Source organism: Pecten maximus, chromosome 9 (assembly GCF_902652985.1).
Source record: "Pecten maximus chromosome 9, xPecMax1.1, whole genome shotgun sequence".
NCBI lineage: Eukaryota > Metazoa > Mollusca > Bivalvia > Pectinida > Pectinidae > Pecten > Pecten maximus.
Genome location: NC_047023.1, coordinates 23,523,545 through 23,542,900, shown reverse-complemented (window position 1 = coordinate 23,542,900; position 19,356 = coordinate 23,523,545). Strand labels below are relative to the sequence as shown.

The following is a 19,356-nucleotide window of genomic DNA, read 5'->3' as shown; positions in this document are numbered from 1 at the left end:
TTTCTGTTTGATTAATCTTTCAAGAAGAGCAGGCCAGTTGAATATGACTGAATGGTGAGGTAGTCACTGAGTTATGCAATAGACATATCCATAATAAATCTTCAACAAATGAAATCTCTCTCAGTTAACTGTTATATCATTCATTTAAGAAACCCATGGAAACAAGATTTTCTCTACCATTTCTCAATAAGAGGAACATGGAAATTTTTAATACTATCCAGAGTGACATCCCTTATACTTTCTGCTGTTATCAGATACAGAAACCACCAATGAGTGTGACCGTATAGGTTCTGCTGTAATCAGATATAGAAATCTCCAACAAGAGTGACATCCCCGATACTTTCTGCTGTAATCAAAGAAATCAACAACATATGAGAGTGACCTCCCCTTATAGCTAATCTGCTGTAATCAGATACAGAAATCACCAATGAGTGTGACTTTATACTTTCTGCTGTAATCAGATATAGAAATCATCAACAAGATTGACCTCCCCTGATACTTTCTGCTGTTGTCAGCAAAATTACTAACAAGAGTGACCTCCCCTGATACCTTCTACTTTAATCAGATACAGATAACAGATAAGTGATCTATATACTTCTTTATACATAAAAATCCCCAACATGTGTGACCTCCCTTACCACTTACTGAGCATATGTAATAATTTCAAACGAGAGTGACGTCCTCTTGCACTTACTGTTTCTCAGCCTCTTCTAGCTCCTTCCTTAGGTGAACTATCTCATGCTGCAGATCCTCTACGACCTCATCCAGACGTTTTTTACTACCCTCCACTAGGAGCAGGGACCCATTTATCAGTGCTACCTGCTTTTCAAGACCCTCCTTCTCACGCTCCAACTTACGCACCTTATTCTTTTCTGAAAACATCAGAAATAACTTGTTATCATCTGATTTGCTGCTGGCTTAAATCTGAAATGACTTTCTCATCTCCATTACATGCCTGCAAAATATCTACGCAAGTCATTTAACACAGAATGTTTCAAAGCTAGAACAATTATCTATTTCAATAACTGTTGGATCAAAATAAAGCTCAACAAAACAAAGCCATATATCATGATTATAAAGCCAACCACGTTTTATACAAATTTAACCGAAGAATAGTTAAAGAACCACAGTGCCTACCTTCATAAACGATCTCTCCATCCGGGCCATAATCATTCACATACTGTTCATGTCTTTCCTGCAGGCCCTGGTTCTCTCTCATCATCCTCTCCAATTCCCTGTGAAGATTCTCCTTTTCCTCTTCAACCCTTAACACATAAGTGTGAATCTCTAAAACATCTGTCATTCTATTACTTCCAGAAACAATTTATTTGATTCCTATTTTTCAATCTCCTTCCACCTAATTTTTTTCCCTATACCCTATGTTGTACTCCCTTCCCTAAAAATTTACTTTAATCCTCTTTTCCTCCTATTACTCCTCCAAAATAGATTCCCTTTACTTTATTTCCTATCCTATTCCCTACTGAGGCCAATTCTGTTTTTGATGATCTTCCCAAACCTTCAGTGTGTGATAGAGAAAAGATGTCTCCAACCCAAGGAGTCATATTCTTGGTTGTCTAACCCAAGGCTCTGACAGTCAAGAATATCATCTCGAGGGTTGGAAATTTCGCTATCACATCCTCAAGGTAGTGAATGATTATTTTTCTCCCCCCTCCCATCATACTGTTTTACCTATGGTCCAGTTGTTCAAATATTAAACAAAATATTAAAATGCAACACAATTTCAGTGCAACATGATTGTTGCTGTGACATCATTGTAACGTCAAAGTAATGTCATTGTATTGTTGCCCGCATGTGCTATCTATCACACTCTAGGGGGTGACAGAGAAATCACACCCTAGAGGTTGACAGAGAAATCACACCCTAGTGGTGACAGAGATATCACACCCTAGTGGTGACAGAGATATCACACCCTTGTGGTGACAGAGATATCACATCCTTGTGGTGACAGAGATATCACACCCTAGTGGTGACAGAGATATCACACCCTAGTGGTGACAGAGTGGTGACAGAGATATCATACCCTAGTGGTGACCGAGATATCACACCCTAGTGGTGACCGAGATATCACACCCTAGTGGTGACCGAGATATCACACCCTAGTGGTGACAGAATTATCACATCCTTGTGATGACAGAGATATCACACCCTAGTGGTGACAGAGATATCACACCCTAGTAGTGACAGACATATCACACCATAGGGGGTGACAGAGATATCACACCCTAAGGGGTGACTGAGATATCACACCCTAGTGGTGACAGAGATATCACACCCTAGGGGTTGACATAGAAATCACACCCGAGGAGTTGACATAGAAATCACACCCTAGAGGTTGACAGACATATCATACCCTAGGGGTGACATAGATATCACACCCTAGGGGTTGACAGAGATATCACACTCTAGGGATGAGAGATATCACACCCTAGTGGTGAGAGAGATATCACACCCTAGTGGTGACAGAGATATCATACCCTAGGGGGTGACAGAGATATCATACCCTAGTGGTGACAGAGATATCACATCCTTGTGGTGACAGAGATATCGCACCCTAGAGGTGACAGAGATATCACACCCTAGTGGTGACAGAGATATTACACCCTAGTGGTGACAGAGATATCACATCCTAGAGGTTGACAGACATATCACACCCTAGTGGTGACAAAGATATCACACCCTTGTGGTGATAGAGATATCACAACCTAGTGGTGAATGAAATATCACACCCTAGGGGATGACAGAGAAATCACACCCTAGGGGGTGACAGAGAAATCACACCCCACATGTTGACAGAGATATCACTCCCTAGTGGTGACAGAGATATCATACCCTAGAGGTTGACAGATATATCATACCTTAGGGGGTGACAGAGAAATCACACCCTAGGGGTTGACAGAGATATCACACCCTAGTGGTGACAGAGATATCACACCCTAGTGGTGACAGAGATATCACACCCTAGTGGTGACAGAGATATTACACCCTAGTGCTGACAGAGATATCACACCCTAGTGGTGACAGAGATATCACATCCTAGTGGTGACAGAGATATCACACCCTAGTGGTGACAGAGATATTACACCCTAGTGGTGACAGAGATATTACACCCTAGTGGTGACAGAGATATCACACCCTAGTGGTGACAGAGATATCACATCCTAGAGGTTGACAGACATATCACACCCTAGTGGTGACAAAGATATCACTCTAGAGGTTGACAGACATATCACACCCTAGTGGTGACAGAGATATTACACCCTAGTGCTGACAGAGATATCATACCTTAGGGGGTGACAGAGAAATCACACCCTAGGGGTTGACAGAGATATCACACCCTAGTGGTGACAGAGATATCACACCCTAGTTTAGACAGAGATATCACACCCTAGTGGTGACAGAGATATCACATCCTAGTGGTGACAGAGATATTACACCCTAGTGGTGACAGAGATATCACACCCTAGTGGTGACAGAGATATCACATCCTAGAGGTTGACAGACATATCACACCCTAGTGGTGACAAAGATATCACTCTAGAGGTTGACAGACATATCACACCCTAGTGGTGACAGAGATATCATACCCTAGGGAGTGACAGAGAAATCACACCCTAGTGGTGACAAAGATATCACACCCTAGAGGTTGACAGACATATCACACCCTAGGGGTTGACAGAGATATCACACCCTAGGGGTTGACAGAGATATCATTCCCTAGGAAGTGACAGAGATATCATATCCTAGAGGTTGACAGAGATATCACATCCTAGTGGCGATAGAGATATCACACCCTAGAGGTTGACAGAGATATCACACCCTAAGGGGTGACAGAGAAATCACATCCTAGGGGTGACAGAGATATCATTCCCTAGGGGGTGACAGAGATATCACATCCTAAAGGTTGACAAAGATATCACACCCTAGGGGTTGACATAGAAATCACACTCTAGGATGGGAGACAAATCTGTGGGAGAAATACCTTTCCATTTCCACTTTTGGTACAAGGGATCCATCTCCACCTACAGCTTCTTTCAGTTCCACATTTTCCTGAAATTCAGAAAAAAAATTTTTTTATTGTATCAAACTTTTGGTAAAATGATCCTATCCATCAACAGATTGTCCCATAGACATATTCTATATACCAAGGCTAATGTCAACATAAAAAGTCTCCATGCTAAGGCACAAAACCTGCAGGTGTAACATTTTTATAATCATATATTTCTATAAAGACTTCAGATATACATGTATACTGGATATGTAAATTAAACCTACATGTATTTCATATTCACTGTTACAAAAACATGTTCTCTTCCATTTACGGAAAAAAATATTTTTATATTACCCGGGTACTTATTTTAAACAAAAATGAATTAACACCTGAGAGGTTGGTAATTGGAAATCTGGAAAATATTTAAGAACACTATCAAACATCTATGTACTAAAAAGCTTAACAAAGCAATAAGGGTATACCTGAAATCCAACGCAAAATGACAATGACATGATTATACCATCAAAAGATCATATCAAATGCTAATTCACATTTTACAATACATAGAGAATGCAATATGTGTCCTGAGAGTGATCACATGATCAGAGATTCTGCTGTTCCATGAAATTCACAAGTTGACATATTACACTAGTCTATTAAAATGTAATTGTAAGTGATATATATGTAGGGCTTTAATAAGTTAACTAGCAATATGTGATTATACAACAGACATTTGTTGTACAACAGTACTTAGAGTGATCTGTATTTTAACTAATAAACATGATAATCCTGATTGTAAGTTATATATATTTGTATATCAATGTTTCTGAAAACAAACCATTCTCCTTACATTAGTGGTGAGAGCTGAACATCAGTACACTGTTTCTAATGTAAGGAACATTGAGTGCCAATGTACAGCTAACTGAACTATAATGAGTCATTTGCTTAATTGTTTCAATCATTAATCACATACATATATTATATATGTATAAATAATTGTATGCTCATTATTGTACAGGTTTAAAAATTGGTGAATTTTTTTGAATGAGCAAACTATGATGTATTTTATGTGTAGGAGGAAGCTTACAGCCTGACTAATGTCTATTAATTACATTAACAGGGCATGGTCCTTCTTAAAAGCTGAAATAAAGAGGAATAACAGAACCCACCACATCTTTAATTTTTCTGAGATATGAAAAAATTCTAAAATACATATGTAATAGAAAGACATTTAGAAACAAGGAAATTCTCTGAAATTAGGGAAATAGCATCTCTGAAACACTAGTCTAGTTTAATGGCGTGAAAGCACCTGTATCTCTGATACAGAAAGGCAGTTAGGAACAATTCCCGTGAAACACCTCAAAGAATTCCTATATAATAGCCTATGATAGACACAAAATATGAAATGTCTAGAATAGAAATTGTGTTGTAAATCTACATGTAAATATTGGTCAAGGCCACAACATCATCCATATTAAGACACATCACACATTCAATCATTATTTTAGTTATATGAAAATATATCATTCCATGTTATTTTTTTGAATTGAAGTTAGAAATATTATCATTTGATTCTACACGAATTTTGTTGTAAGTAGAGTTCCTTTTGTTTTGTTTTTGCATAGCTCAGCTTACACAATGGCATTTTTAATTATTATTTTCTAATGTCCTGTGTGAGTATACACTGTGAGAAATTTTTAGATTTTCAAAACAGTTTCTCTTTCATGAAAAAAATGCTAGTTCAGAGAAATAGACAACAGATTTTAAATGTTTGCTACAATATTATGCAGTCATATGAGAACTTTGCCACCTTGACCATATACTGATTATATGACAGTGGATTTCAAAGGGGAGGTAAACATAATATATGCTGATAAGTTCACAGAATGCATATGGATAGCAGAGGCATATTGGAGATAATGGCATATATATGGTAGATTCTGATATATGACAGACAGTATGGTCATATATCTTTGGCTACTCACGTCACAGTGCATGTGCATCACAGGTGCGAGTGACAAGGGGGACAACTCAGTATGTGTGAGGGGGATCTGTGATAAGGTATAGATCTAAATGAGGTACATTGTTTTGGCAGTGAACATTTCTGGTAATAGGACACACATTGTTCTGCTTCTGACAGTTAACATGGAAATCAAAACATATCGAGTTCCATTTATGATAAAGTTAAGATGTTGCGAGTCAATACGAAAAGTAAAGGAAATTATAATTATTTAACAGGAATTGTGATCTGTAACTATGTCCATGCTTAATTATTGTCATATCCAAAAGACATATATTGTATTAATATTTTCAAAATTTTATATTTGATGTATTTGCTGAAACAATGTGTTTCCTTGTATACTACAACAAAAAGCATAATAACATATATATACTGACAAATTACAGGTAACACATACAGACAGGAGGTATCAAGGATCTACACTTATTACTGGTGTAACTGTTATGTAAACTGGTATAACAAACAAATTGTGTACAAAGACAATACTCCTGGTTTCTTTCTGAAATGTGTCACATCTCGACAAAATGAAATTGAAAAACTGTGAAAGGTTTTTAACCATTTTTCACACAACACTTAATTTAATACTGTATTTCAAAGCAGTGTATCTAAAATAATGTGTTTTTATATAATCAGTACAATTAATACCAATTAAGGCCAACAGGACCACGATGGAAGGTAAATTATATGCGACTATGGGTTATGTTATTCTAACTAGAACCTGAAACTACATGTACTATTTATATATAGGTATTTTGTACTGTTTTGTGCAATGTCTTACAGGTACAATAAATTCCTCTGATATGGAGCCATACGATATGTGTGTCCCCCTGGTAGGGGACGAAGAATAAGGTACTCGATTTACGCTAGCCATGTTAGTGGCTACCGTGGTCTGTAATAGATAAAACACACAAACAACACACAAGACATTAACAGAGAGGATAACAGGTACAGAACGACAAATCAACATACATATTAAAACAATTGTCTCTAACAACTTCAGTTTAGGGCTATATTTACATCACATACCATAATACAACACCACAATAAGATAAGAGTAGCTAGGATAATTATTTTCAAATATAATGTTCACCACATAGTGAGGATATCTTGATATTGGGAGGTATCAATAAGCATATGCTATTTTAAATATCAAGAAAATTAGTTCTTCAATTTTTCATATTCTTATCTACAATATTTGAAAATGCTCCTATCTGAACTTTCATATTTAAGGTAAAATATTTGAAAATTCTACTATATGCATTTAAAACAACAGGAGTGTTGGTTTCCCTATACAATTACAGTATTTGATGGTGTCTTAATTGTTTCTGTTACACTTTTGTTTTTTCAGGAAAAAAATGAGAAATACATGAAATGGGACTGGTTATGAAATGGCCATGCTGTGGATGGGCGTTAACATGATAATCCATTTATGCTAATCTGTGTGTCAATAAACCAAAGTTTCACGCCCAAATATGTTAGACTTACATAAAACTACATCCTACTGCCTCCTGCTGGGTATTAAAGGGGATTTAAGTACACACACACAGACACCAAATTCACGATAAACAACAGTTTCCCAGAGTGTTGTTAACACATGGTAACAGTACAGTACCTGTTCTAGGTTTTCAAACTGATTGTTCATGGACTCGTTCATATCCCTTAACTGCTTGTTAGCTTGCTGCAGCTCTTCAACCTTGTTCTCAAGGTCTTCCAGTCGCGGCTTTTTGTATATCAACTCAGTACTTGCCTTTTAGTTTCAAAGAAATTGATATATCTAGATAAAGTATCAGCATGAATGTTTTTAAGAATAAGAAAGGATTAATTTCTGAAAAACAGAAATATTTTCTATCTTAGAAGGTATATTGAAGAGTCAATTCAACAGTAAAAACAAGACCTGTGATAAACCAAAAAGAATTATAGTTATCATGAAATTGATACAAAACTGGGAAGGTACATGTACATAAACAAAACTGTATCATAAAAGATATTTTTTTCTAGCAAATTAAATAATTGATACAATTTTTACGTAAGTTATATAGCTTGTCTACAAAGCAGCAGCCCCTACAGATATACATACCAGTAGTTCTTCCTTCTGACTTATCAGATTGTCTCGTACGCTTTCGAGTTCTAAGACTCTGTCCCTGAAATAAAGAAGAAACATATGAAATGTCTAGTATTCATTTAACACAAGACAGTATGGCAATATATGCAGATTCTCCTACTTTAAAGGATTCATCAAAAAAATCTAAACAAACGGCAATAACTCTGTGTAATATATAGTAGGCATATGAGCCAATTTCAGTTTCAGTTTCGAGTTGATGTTTCTTTGGGATTTCAGTATAAAGAAATCAAAACTACCAATAATAATTCAAACTCCTACCAAGTGCTTAAATGTATCCTCATGATAATGGATTATGAGACATTTAAAATATTAATGTAAATCGAGATCTGGATGATGTCAAAGTTATTATACCTGAAATGTTCATTCTCATTTCTTAATTGTTCCACTTTTCCTGTGAGTTGATCAATATCGTGAAGTTTGGCTAAACTATTTTCTGACTGAAAAATACAACCAAAACACAATATATAATACATGTTATTCCTCATTGTATAAAAACTCTTATCATCATCATTTCTTAATTAATGACATGACAACATGTCAATAAACAGCTGAAATGGAGAACATCAAACAAACAGGTTAATATATATATATTCATTTTTCTACATGTACATTTAAGGAACTGTCCGTATGTATGAACATGATATGTTTCCGAAAATTATATAAATTCTATTTAATTCATTTGTATATTCGGAACTAAAAACTAGACATAATCATTATCCTGTTTTAAGGATATTTACCGCACCTGGCATAATCATAAATGAAATTCAAGGACATTTACTAGCTGCACTTGACTGTAAAGGAGGAACTTCTATTAGATATTAATTAAAAATTATTGACAGACATGAAAATAAATTTGCAAGTGATCATAGATTTCACAGCTCTGCATGTCTGCTTCAAGACAGTTCCACATGAATTGATGATTATGAATACAGAAATATCTAAGTTAAGGTTCATCAGAAGAGATTGGAGAAAGTGATACTTAGGTTTATGATCTCTAACACACACTTGTCACCTGTTCAGGTAAACATAGATCTAGAGACTGGCAACAAAGTCAATATAGAGAGATAGCTGACCACCTAATGAACTGACCGGTGGTGATTTATTGTTTTCATTAAGTCTTAAGGAGGACAGACCCTAAGTAAATATTCAATAGTCATTGAGGCTCTAGGTGGGAGAGACACTACTCACTAGACATGGGACAGATTAAGGTGTAATAGACTCAAATTGACCGGAACAGTCGGTACTTTTTTCCCACAAAGATATATAATTATGAGATTCTCAGTGGAAACCGTTTTTAGGTGCTAGCATCCAGAATAGCCATTACAAGAGGAGGTAGCCATATTGAATTTCACTTTTGGCTCACAATGAAATTTTCACAAAAAATTGTATGCTTTATGTATTTTAGAATTTCCATAAAAATCAAAAAATTCCCAGAGACTTGTACAGGTGCGAACACTTTGTGTGCTAAAAGTCAAAATGGTGACAGGTAGCCATATTGGATTTGGGATCCAGCTCAAAGGAAAATTTCACACAAGTTAAATATTCCCTAAAGAAACCTTCGTTCCCACTACAAAAAATTGGATAAAGACTCAATTATTCACACATTTTAAACTTTAAAACTGATTTCCATACATCTTCCCATAAATCAAATTAAGTATTCATTATTTATTGCATAGGGCAGTGTATACTATAGTAGTTCATCACTACTTGTCATAGAGGTGTTATCACAAATCCTTTCTAGACATATTCCCATTTTGCTACATGATTACTTGCCCATTAAAAGTTTGAAAGGTTGGTAAAAAGGTTGATTTTATCCCTGAACTAACAGGCTAATTGTAGCTGTTTATATAATGACAATATACCAGGTACATTAAACGTGTCACAAACAAAAAACCAATAAATCAGCATTTAAATGTCCACGAAAAAATAGGTAACCTTTACAAAACATAGAAAAGAGTATGGTATAGATATATTAACTGTAAAGTTAGTGTACGGATCAGTAAATGACTTCAGTAACATGATACAGGGTATCAGTATCTGATGATCTCTCCCCCCTCCACACCCTCATAATGCCATGAAGAAAAGCCAAGGGTATCAATGTTACCAATATTGGGTACAACTTTGTGCTTATCAAAGCAGAATTAACGGGTGTTTAAAGGGCTATGTAATCTTCTCAAAACACCATTTAGGCATCAGACATTCTGTATCAATAATGAAAAGTGATATGGGCACCAAAAGGGATAATTTTTGATGAATTAATAAAACAAAATTCGTAAATTTGGATATTTACATCTGATTATACCTTAATATTTCAATATATAATATATCAATGTTATTTATATCTATTTAAACTGAAAGAAAAGACTTTAATTAATACACTTTATCTAGAGTTGTATGCAATGTAAAAATAAGTCAAACCCACAATACAAAAATATTTTCATATCCAAAATCAAACATACAATATCCCTGTGGAGGGCCTCAACTCTATGATACCTTGATATGGGGAAGAGAAGCCCTATTAATTAAGTGACATTTTAAACATTCTTGTCATATTTCTACAGTTTCGAAGCCACTGCCATTTAAAAATGGAAATATTTTAGATTATTACCTACTATAAGTTATTGTTTGGCTTATTTTCTTATTTTTTACATATTTTGATTTAAAAAACTTTTTTCTGCTAGACGTGACGGGTAAATGAGAGAAGTTATGGAGCCCTTCTGACAAGTGTTTAATCAGGAAGTCATGGCAGGAAGTAGCCCAACTCAGTTATGACACTACAATGATAACAGGAAGTGGTTCACTGACGACAGGAAGTAGACAAACTCAGTTATGACACTACAATGATAACAGGAAGTGGTTTACTGACGACAGGAAATAGCCCAACTCAGTTATGACACTACAATGATAACAGGAAGTGGTTTACTGACGACAGGAAGTAGCCCAACTCAGTTATGACACTACAATGATAACAGGAAGTGGTTTACTGACGACAGGAAGTAGCCCAACTCAGTTATGACACTACAATGATAACAGGAAGTGGTTTACTGACGACAGGAAGTAGCCCAACTCAGTTATGACACTACAATGATAACAGGAAGTGGTTTACTGACGACAGGAAGTAGCCCAACTCAGTTATGACACTACAATGATAACAGGAAGTGGTTCACTGATGGCAGGAAGTAGCCCAACTCAGTTATGACACTACAATGATAACAGGAAGTGGTTCACTGACGGCAGGAAGTAGCCCAACTCAGTTATGACACTACAATGATAACAGAAAGTGGTTCACTGATGGCAGGAAGTAGCCCAACTCAGTAATGACACCACAATGATAACAGGAAGTGGTTCACTGATGGCAGGAAGTAGCCCAACTCAGTTATGACACCACAATGATAACAGGAAGTGGTTCACTGACGACAGGAAGTAGACAAACTCAGTAATGACACCACAATGATAACAGGAAGTGGTTCACTGATGGCAGGAAGTAGCCAAACTCAGTTATGACACCACAATGATAACAGGAAGTGGTTCTCTGTGGTAATACAGCGATGACAGGAAAGTGGTCTTTCTTCAGATATTACAAAACAATGGTAACAGGAACTTGAAAGTAATTCTGATGTCAACACTGATGACAGGAAGTGGTTACATTACCACAGCGGTAACATGTTGTTAACTAATAGCATCAATCTTATAACAGGAAGCAATTTAAATCATAACATCAAAATTACAACAGTAAATTGAGCGCCAAGCAGGTCAACCTTAAAACAGGAACTGGTTCAGTAAGGAAGGGGGGACAACGCCCCCACAAACTGTGCAAAATCTTACAACAGGAACTGGTTCAGTAAGGGGACAACGCCACCACAAACTGTGCAAAATCTTACAACAGGAACTGGTTCAGTAAGGGGACAACGCCACCACAAACTGTGCAAAATCTTGAGATGAAATTATTGATGATTTATTAAAAAAAAAAAACAAGATATTTTCAAACATTATAAAATATTTATTTAATATCATATTGTATTAACAGGTCATGAAATCTAATAGTTTATATGATTTAGACACCAATACTCTGTATAAAACTCATCCAATACATGTGTTATAACAAACTATCTAAAGCTACTGTATGCAGTATATGTACTGAAAATATCTTTAGAACACCACATTTTAAACCAATTGAATAGTGGCACAGTTCAGAATATATATACATGAGCTTGTTTTGAAATCTATCATTGAAAATTAGGGAATTTATTAAATCATAAAGCTATTGCACCTTGCTCCGGATTCAGATTTTGACATTTTTTTACACCTGTTTTGAAGTATCTCAACTGAAGTCCTTTGAATTGCTGACGAGTCCTAGAAGGACGCTGTAACAGCTCTATGAGGTTAATTTATTTTTGGCTCTACTTTATCTAACTTTTAATATGTATTGAAAGATGCTATTATTTTGTGTTTTCTTTGTACAATCCTTAAATGAAAACATTTCACATCTAAAATCATGGTAGTGACATAATATAGCCTAGCATCACTAGAATAATGACAACCTGGCTTCCTTTCTGTAGCTCTTTGATTTTCTATTTATCTACTAGATACAGGAACTTTTATTAGCATACAGAGATCATTAATATAAATAAGATATACTTATAACATGTTTAACTGTCTATACAGTATTGAATTTTATATACAATTATTTATATTGAATATATAACATATCTAACTCTATAAAGTATTGAATTTTACATAAAATTATTTATATTTAATATATTACATATCTAACTATCGATACAGCATTGATTTTTATATAAGCTCATTTATATTCATAATATGTCTGTCTATACATCATTGACTTTTATTTAAGATATTTTTATCTATAATATGTCTGTCTTTACAGTATTGATTTTTATTTAAGATATTTCTATTTCTATAACATGTAACTTTATATCTATACATACATGTATTCCCAGTACACACTTTGAGCATCCCCAAAATAAACGATAACTTATTTAACGATCATACTGGGTATTGCTAAAGCAATACATGTCCTCTGCCAGCCTAAGTTTAAAATAGTAACAGTGACCTTGATCGACCCAAAATCCCTGAAACTCAAACTTGCCTGAGATATTATGATCCTTTATCGTTGTGTGAGGTTTGATCGAAATCCCTCGAGGAATGAAGCCGCTAGAGCGCCGACAAACCTGGCTACATACATATGTACAAGACGAATGGAGGGGGAACTATAGTCCCCCCAGTTTCACAGGTAGGGGTCTAATAAACAGTTAACAACATTGATAAAAAGAATTTTCAACGAATTATATAACTGAAATAAAGAATTTTTGGAAATTTTATCTTTAATTATGTATTTGCTCAATACCTTGCTTGCTTATTGTCTATAGATCAGATTTAAACTATGAATCAAGTTAAAATGATACTGAGAGCTTATAATATCAAACGGCCTTTGATAATATGATGCTTATTGTTTTTAAAGGATAATTATTCTTTGCTATAAATTTAGAACAGTCACACTAAAATGTACAATTAGTACTCAGCTGAATTCTGATGTTTATGGACATTTCTATAAAGAAGTAAGCAATCACATGATCCGGAGTTTCCGTCCTATGCTAGCTAACTTCGGTTAAGATTTCAAAATCAATTTGCACAAATGAAATTTATCAGTAATTAAGAAGATGGTCTAAATAACAAGCACATATTGATTTGAAATTAATAGATTATTTCAGCTGAACATGAAATACATCATGTATGTAACAGACAGTATGATAAATTAAATTCAAATCACTGCTACCATTGCATTGGGGAATGTACCCGAGACCTCTGACTTACTAGTCTTACACACGGTCCATCGAGCTAAAGAGAAGTTCTCTCTAGCTGAGCAGTATGCACATTTCTATATTATCACACATGTTTACTTCCTTCTTGGTAATTGTCACCAAGTAATTAATTCAAGTTTATGTAAGGAGATGACACCCTTTCCCACTCCCAGAGTTTCCATGTATGTCTTACACATTACTTCACAGTAGGTTCCCTGTGGAGGACTCCCACTATCATCTGACAGTTGGTTGGTTGGCTTAAGTACAGCTTTGTCACACATAGACCGACAGAACACAACATGACTATAATCGGTGTGACAAAGCAAGAGGTGGAGTCATGTAGGTGGTAAACCAGTTACTAATTTGTAACATTTGATTTCCTCAGCTTCATATTTAAAAGATTAAAATAAAATATGTTGAATAGAAACACTTTTCATAGAATTATTTAAAACACAAAAGATTATCAAAGAGTCCATCCCCCAGATCACCTAATTATAAGTGACCTGGTGGTTGGACCCTGGGGTTTAATATATGTGATCTGGGGATTTAATTCTGAGGTTAAATAATTCATTCTGGGTCATAATTTTGTGTCAAGCCTCTATGACAAGATGGCATTCATTTTTGGAGCAGAAAAAGATGGATCAAACAAACAAGACAAGGGGTAAATTGATGTAGACAAACAACTGAAAGTTTATCATTTCAGCATTTTTTTCTTTAATTTTTCATTGTTTTCTAACGATGGAATAAAATCATGGAAAATTATATAGATATCTTAAAAATAAATAACAGAAAAAAATTATTGATGTACAGGAAAATATCTTACGTCATAATATGCCTTAAAATCAAATGTACATATATGTTATCTCTTCATGCCAATAGTATAAGGTAATAGGGCTTGTTTGTTTGATAAGTGGTAGAAAAGTGGTGCAAAGCAATGAACAAAATTTTAATGAAGGTCAAACAAGGTCAAACACACAAACTCTCTGGATGCTCACACAGCTAAACTGACTTCATATAAAAAATGTCGTTCAATTTTTTCTTATGAAGTCATTTTACTGTATTGATCATAAATGTAAAATCCCACTATCTCAACAGCAGATGATTTGCAAGGGCTAATATCTTTCAAGGTTTATTATGAAAATGAAGGCCAGGTCAAGACTGAATGTATACTCAGGTTGCTAAATATTCACTACAATTCAATTCTAAGATTAGTTAAGATTTAATGATCATCTTACATTTAAAGGTCATCTAATTTCAGGTCAGCTAATATAAGATTTAAATTTAAAGTGAAATTGGAGGTCAGTTGATGGGGATTTAAATCTGAGGTGAAATTGGAGGTCAGTTGATGGGGATTTAAATCTGAGGTGAAATTTGGAGGTCAGTTGATGGGGATTTAAATCTGAGGTGAAATTTGGAGGTCAGTTGATGGGGATTTAAATCTGAGGTGAAATTTGGAGGTCAGTTGATGAGGATTTAAATCTGAGGTGAAATTTGGAGGTCAGTTGATGGGGATTTAAAGGTTTGATTTGATACTTAAAGGTTAGATCAAACTGCACCACAAGAACTTCGATCACCACACCAAACAAACACAGTGAAAATGCAAGTGAAAAGCTGTGAAAATGTAACCCATTCAACCAAAAGATGATGAATGGACTCTACTATGATTGACTTGGTTTGTGCTACTGTTGTCTAGAGGGGAGACAGGACAGAGCTGAAGTCTCTTACACTCTTTGTTAGGACTTCCTTCTGAGTTTCCAATAGTTTTATCATCTGCTCATTCTCTGCAGTCTCTTGTATCAACTTCCTGTTTTCTGCTTTCAATCTGAAAATTCAAATAAAAATATATTTATTTCATGGCATCAAATTTTAAAATTTATAAAAGAATTGCTTGTTTTCATACAACTTCTCTTATATGTTTCTTTACCAAAAATATACAAGTCAATCAGGAAAATAATTTAACTTAGATCAAATCTAGACAACACAAGGAAAGTTTTCATCTTTGCATGAAACAAATTCCAGAAAATGAAAATATCATGCAAGATAATTCAATTTGTTTTAGAGTGACTTAATTAAGTAAAATTTGGTGTAGATCTTTATTTTGAATTTGGTCGAGGCTGATGATTAAACATGGATCTTTATTTATATAATTAGTGTATGGATAAGGCTGATGATGAATTTATAGTTTCAGTGAGGCTGATGTGGAAATGTGGATCTTTATTGGGAGTTTGAGTGAGGCTGATGAGGAAATGTGGATCGTTATTGGGAGTTTGGGTGAGGATGATGATGAAATGTGGATCGTTATTGGGAGTTTAGGTGAGGCTGATGTGGAAATGTGGATCTTTATTGGGAGTTTGGGTGAGGATGATGATGAAGTGTGGGTCGTTATTGGGAGTTTGGGTGAGGCTGATGATGGAATGTGGATCTTTATTGGGAGTTTAGGTGAGGCTGATGAGGAAATGTGGATCATTATTGGGAGTTTTGGTGAGGCTGATGTGGAAATGTGGATCTTTATTGGGAGTTTGGTTGAGGCTGATAATGAAGTGTGGATCTTTATTGGGAGTTTGGTTGAGGCTGATGATGAAGTGTGGATCTTTATTGGGAGTTTGAGTGAGGCTGATGATGAAGTGTGGATCATTATTGGGAGTTTGAGTGAGGCTGATGATGAAGTGTGGATCGTTATTGGGAGTTTGAGTGAGGCTGATGATGAAGTGTGGGTCGTTATTGGGAGTTTTGGTGAGGCTGATGATGAAGTGTGGATCGTTATTGGGAGTTTGGGTGAGGCTGATGTGGAAATGTGGATCTTTATTGGGAGTTTGGGTGAGGCTGATGATGAAATGTGGATCGTTATTGGGAGTTTGGGTGAGGCTGATGATGAAGTGTGGATCTTTATTGGGAGTTTGGGTGAGGCTGATGATGAAGTGTGGATCGTTATTGGGAGTTTTGGTGAGGCTGATGATGAAGTGTGGATCGTTATTGGGAGTTTGGTTGAGGCTGATGATGAAGTGTGGATCGTTATTGGGAGTTTTGGTGAGGCTGATGATGAAGTGTGGATCGTTATTGGGAGTTTGGGTGAGGCTGATGATGAAGTGTGGATCGTTATTGGGAGTTTTGGTGAGGCTGATGATGAAGTGTGGGTCGTTATTGGGAGTTTGAGTGAGGCTGATGTGGAAATGTGGATCTTTATTGGGAGTTTGGGTGAGGCTGATGATGAAGTGTGGATCGGTATTGGGAGTTTGGGTGAGGCTGATGTGGAAATGTGGATCTTTATTGGGAGTTTGAGTGAGGCTGATGAGGAAATGTGGATCGTTATTGGGAGTTTGGGTGAGGATGATGATGAAATGTGGATCGTTATTGGGAGTTTAGGTGAGGCTGATGTGGAAATGTGGATCTTTATTGGGAGTTTGGGTGAGGATGATGATGAAGTGTGGGTCGTTATTGGGAGTTTGGGTGAGGCTGATGATGGAGTGTGGATCGTTATTGGGAGGTTAGGTGAGGCTGATGAGGAAATGTGGATCGTTATTGGGAGTTTTGGTGAGGCTGATGTGGAAATGTGGATCTTTATTGGGAGTTTGGGTGAGGCTGATGATGAAGTGTGGATCGTTATTGGGAGTTTGAGTGAGGCTGATGTGGAAATGTGGATCTTTATTGGGAGTTTGGGTGAGGCTGATGATGAAGTGTGGATCGTTATTGGGAGTTTGGGTGAGGCTGATGTGGAAATGTGGATCTTTATTGGGAGTTTGAGTGAGGCTGATGAGGAAATGTGGATCGTTATTGGGAGTTTGGGTGAGGATGATGATGAAGTGTGGGTCGTTATTGGGAGTTTGGGTGAGGCTGATGAGGAAATGTGGATCTTTATTGGGAGTTTGGTTGAGGGTGATGATGAAGTGTGGATTGTTATTGGGAGTTTGGGTGAGGCTGATGAGGAAATGTGGATCGTTATTGGGAGTTTGGTTGAGGCTGATGATGAAGTGTGGATCTTTATTGGGAGTTTGGGTGAGGCTGAAGAGGAAATGTGGATCGTTATTGGAAGTTTGGGTGAGGATGATGATGAAGTGTGGATCTTTATTGGGAGTTTGGTTGAGGGTGATGATGAAGTGTGGATCGTTATTGGGAGTTTGGGTGAGGCTGATGATGAAGTGTGGATCGTTATTGGGAGTTTGGGTGAGGCTGATGATGAAGTGTGGATCGTTATTGGGAGTTTGGGTGGGGCTGATGAGGAAATGTGGATCGTTATTGGAAGTTTGGGTGGGGCTGATGATGAAGTGTGGGTCGTTATTGGGAGTTTGGGTGAAGGTAATGATGAAGTGTTCTTACTTTGTAATGTTTTCCTGTTGTTCAGACAGAGTATCACATTCCTCCTTCAGGGCCCTATTTTCAGTCTTCGCCTTTGAACTCTGTGGGGTAAAGATTAGCACGCAATCGCATCACACCATTAGCAGAACACACCATTAGCAATCGGCACTAAACTCTACTGCTTATCACACACAACATAGCAAGCTAACTAACCAGCTACTGATGATGATGTCAATTACAATGGATGATGATCAACATAAAAACTCTTACTGATTGAAACATCTGATGAACATAACATCCCTCTTACTTAGAATCAAAAAGAACAAATATGTGGGTTTTTTTTTATCACAGTGCATATTTTACTCAAACTACAAAACAAAATTCTATTTAAAATCTACCCTGAAATGATGCAAGGTTGAGTTTTATAAATGTAAAAAATCTGAACACACATAAACTTTTAACAAACAAACATCTGAACACACAGTGCAAGCCTATGTGAGGTTTAGACAAGAATACTTACAATTTCGTCCAGGTCTTCACATCGGTCCATCAAGGCCTGTATTTCTGACTCTTTCTTGTGGACTGAGGCAGTTAAGCGATCACATGTATCCTTCCAAGTGTCCAGCTCCTCCTGTGTAGCCATGGTCGATGACCGGATGTCTTCATTAGCTTTGCGCAATTTCTGGAAAAAAAAATATGTTACATTAGAAATAAAGATCATAAACCGTGAAGACCTGAAATGTTCGTAAGGGAGACATTTGGTTTGTTTGTTTTTGTTTAACGTCCTATTAACAGCCAGGGACATCGCAGGGTTCACTCAGGAAACGTCAAGACTTCGACCACAGACCATGAGGTAGCTGAGTTTCTCCTGCACAACAGATTGCTGCTACATGTTTTTTGAACTTTGACTTAAAATTTGATTTCAAAAGATATCAAATAGTATTGGTTAGTATCTGCTATGATTTTGGGGGGGGGGAATTTTCTGCTCCCAGTTTCCTCCCCAACTTCATTAGCTAGCGTGGTTGAAGTCATTGGCCATCATTTGCCACATTAATCATAACAGTTAGCAAAAAATAAACCCAACATAAAA

At 36.3% G+C, this 19,356-nt stretch overlaps 1 protein-coding gene across 1 annotated transcript in view; it reads right to left on the bottom strand.

The window, feature by feature from the left end:
• LOC117334263 (golgin subfamily B member 1-like) overlaps positions 1-19,356 on the bottom strand; it is a 101,102-nt gene that overhangs the window by 26,405 nt on the left and 55,341 nt on the right. Inside the window, 10 exon segments of the mRNA XM_033893773.1 lie at positions 695-872; positions 1,138-1,265; positions 4,001-4,068; positions 6,808-6,918; positions 7,642-7,776; positions 8,107-8,170; positions 8,503-8,588; positions 15,699-15,795; positions 18,288-18,367; positions 18,787-18,948. Coding sequence (XP_033749664.1) covers positions 695-872; positions 1,138-1,265; positions 4,001-4,068; positions 6,808-6,918; positions 7,642-7,776; positions 8,107-8,170; positions 8,503-8,588; positions 15,699-15,795; positions 18,288-18,367; positions 18,787-18,948 — 1,109 coding nt within the window.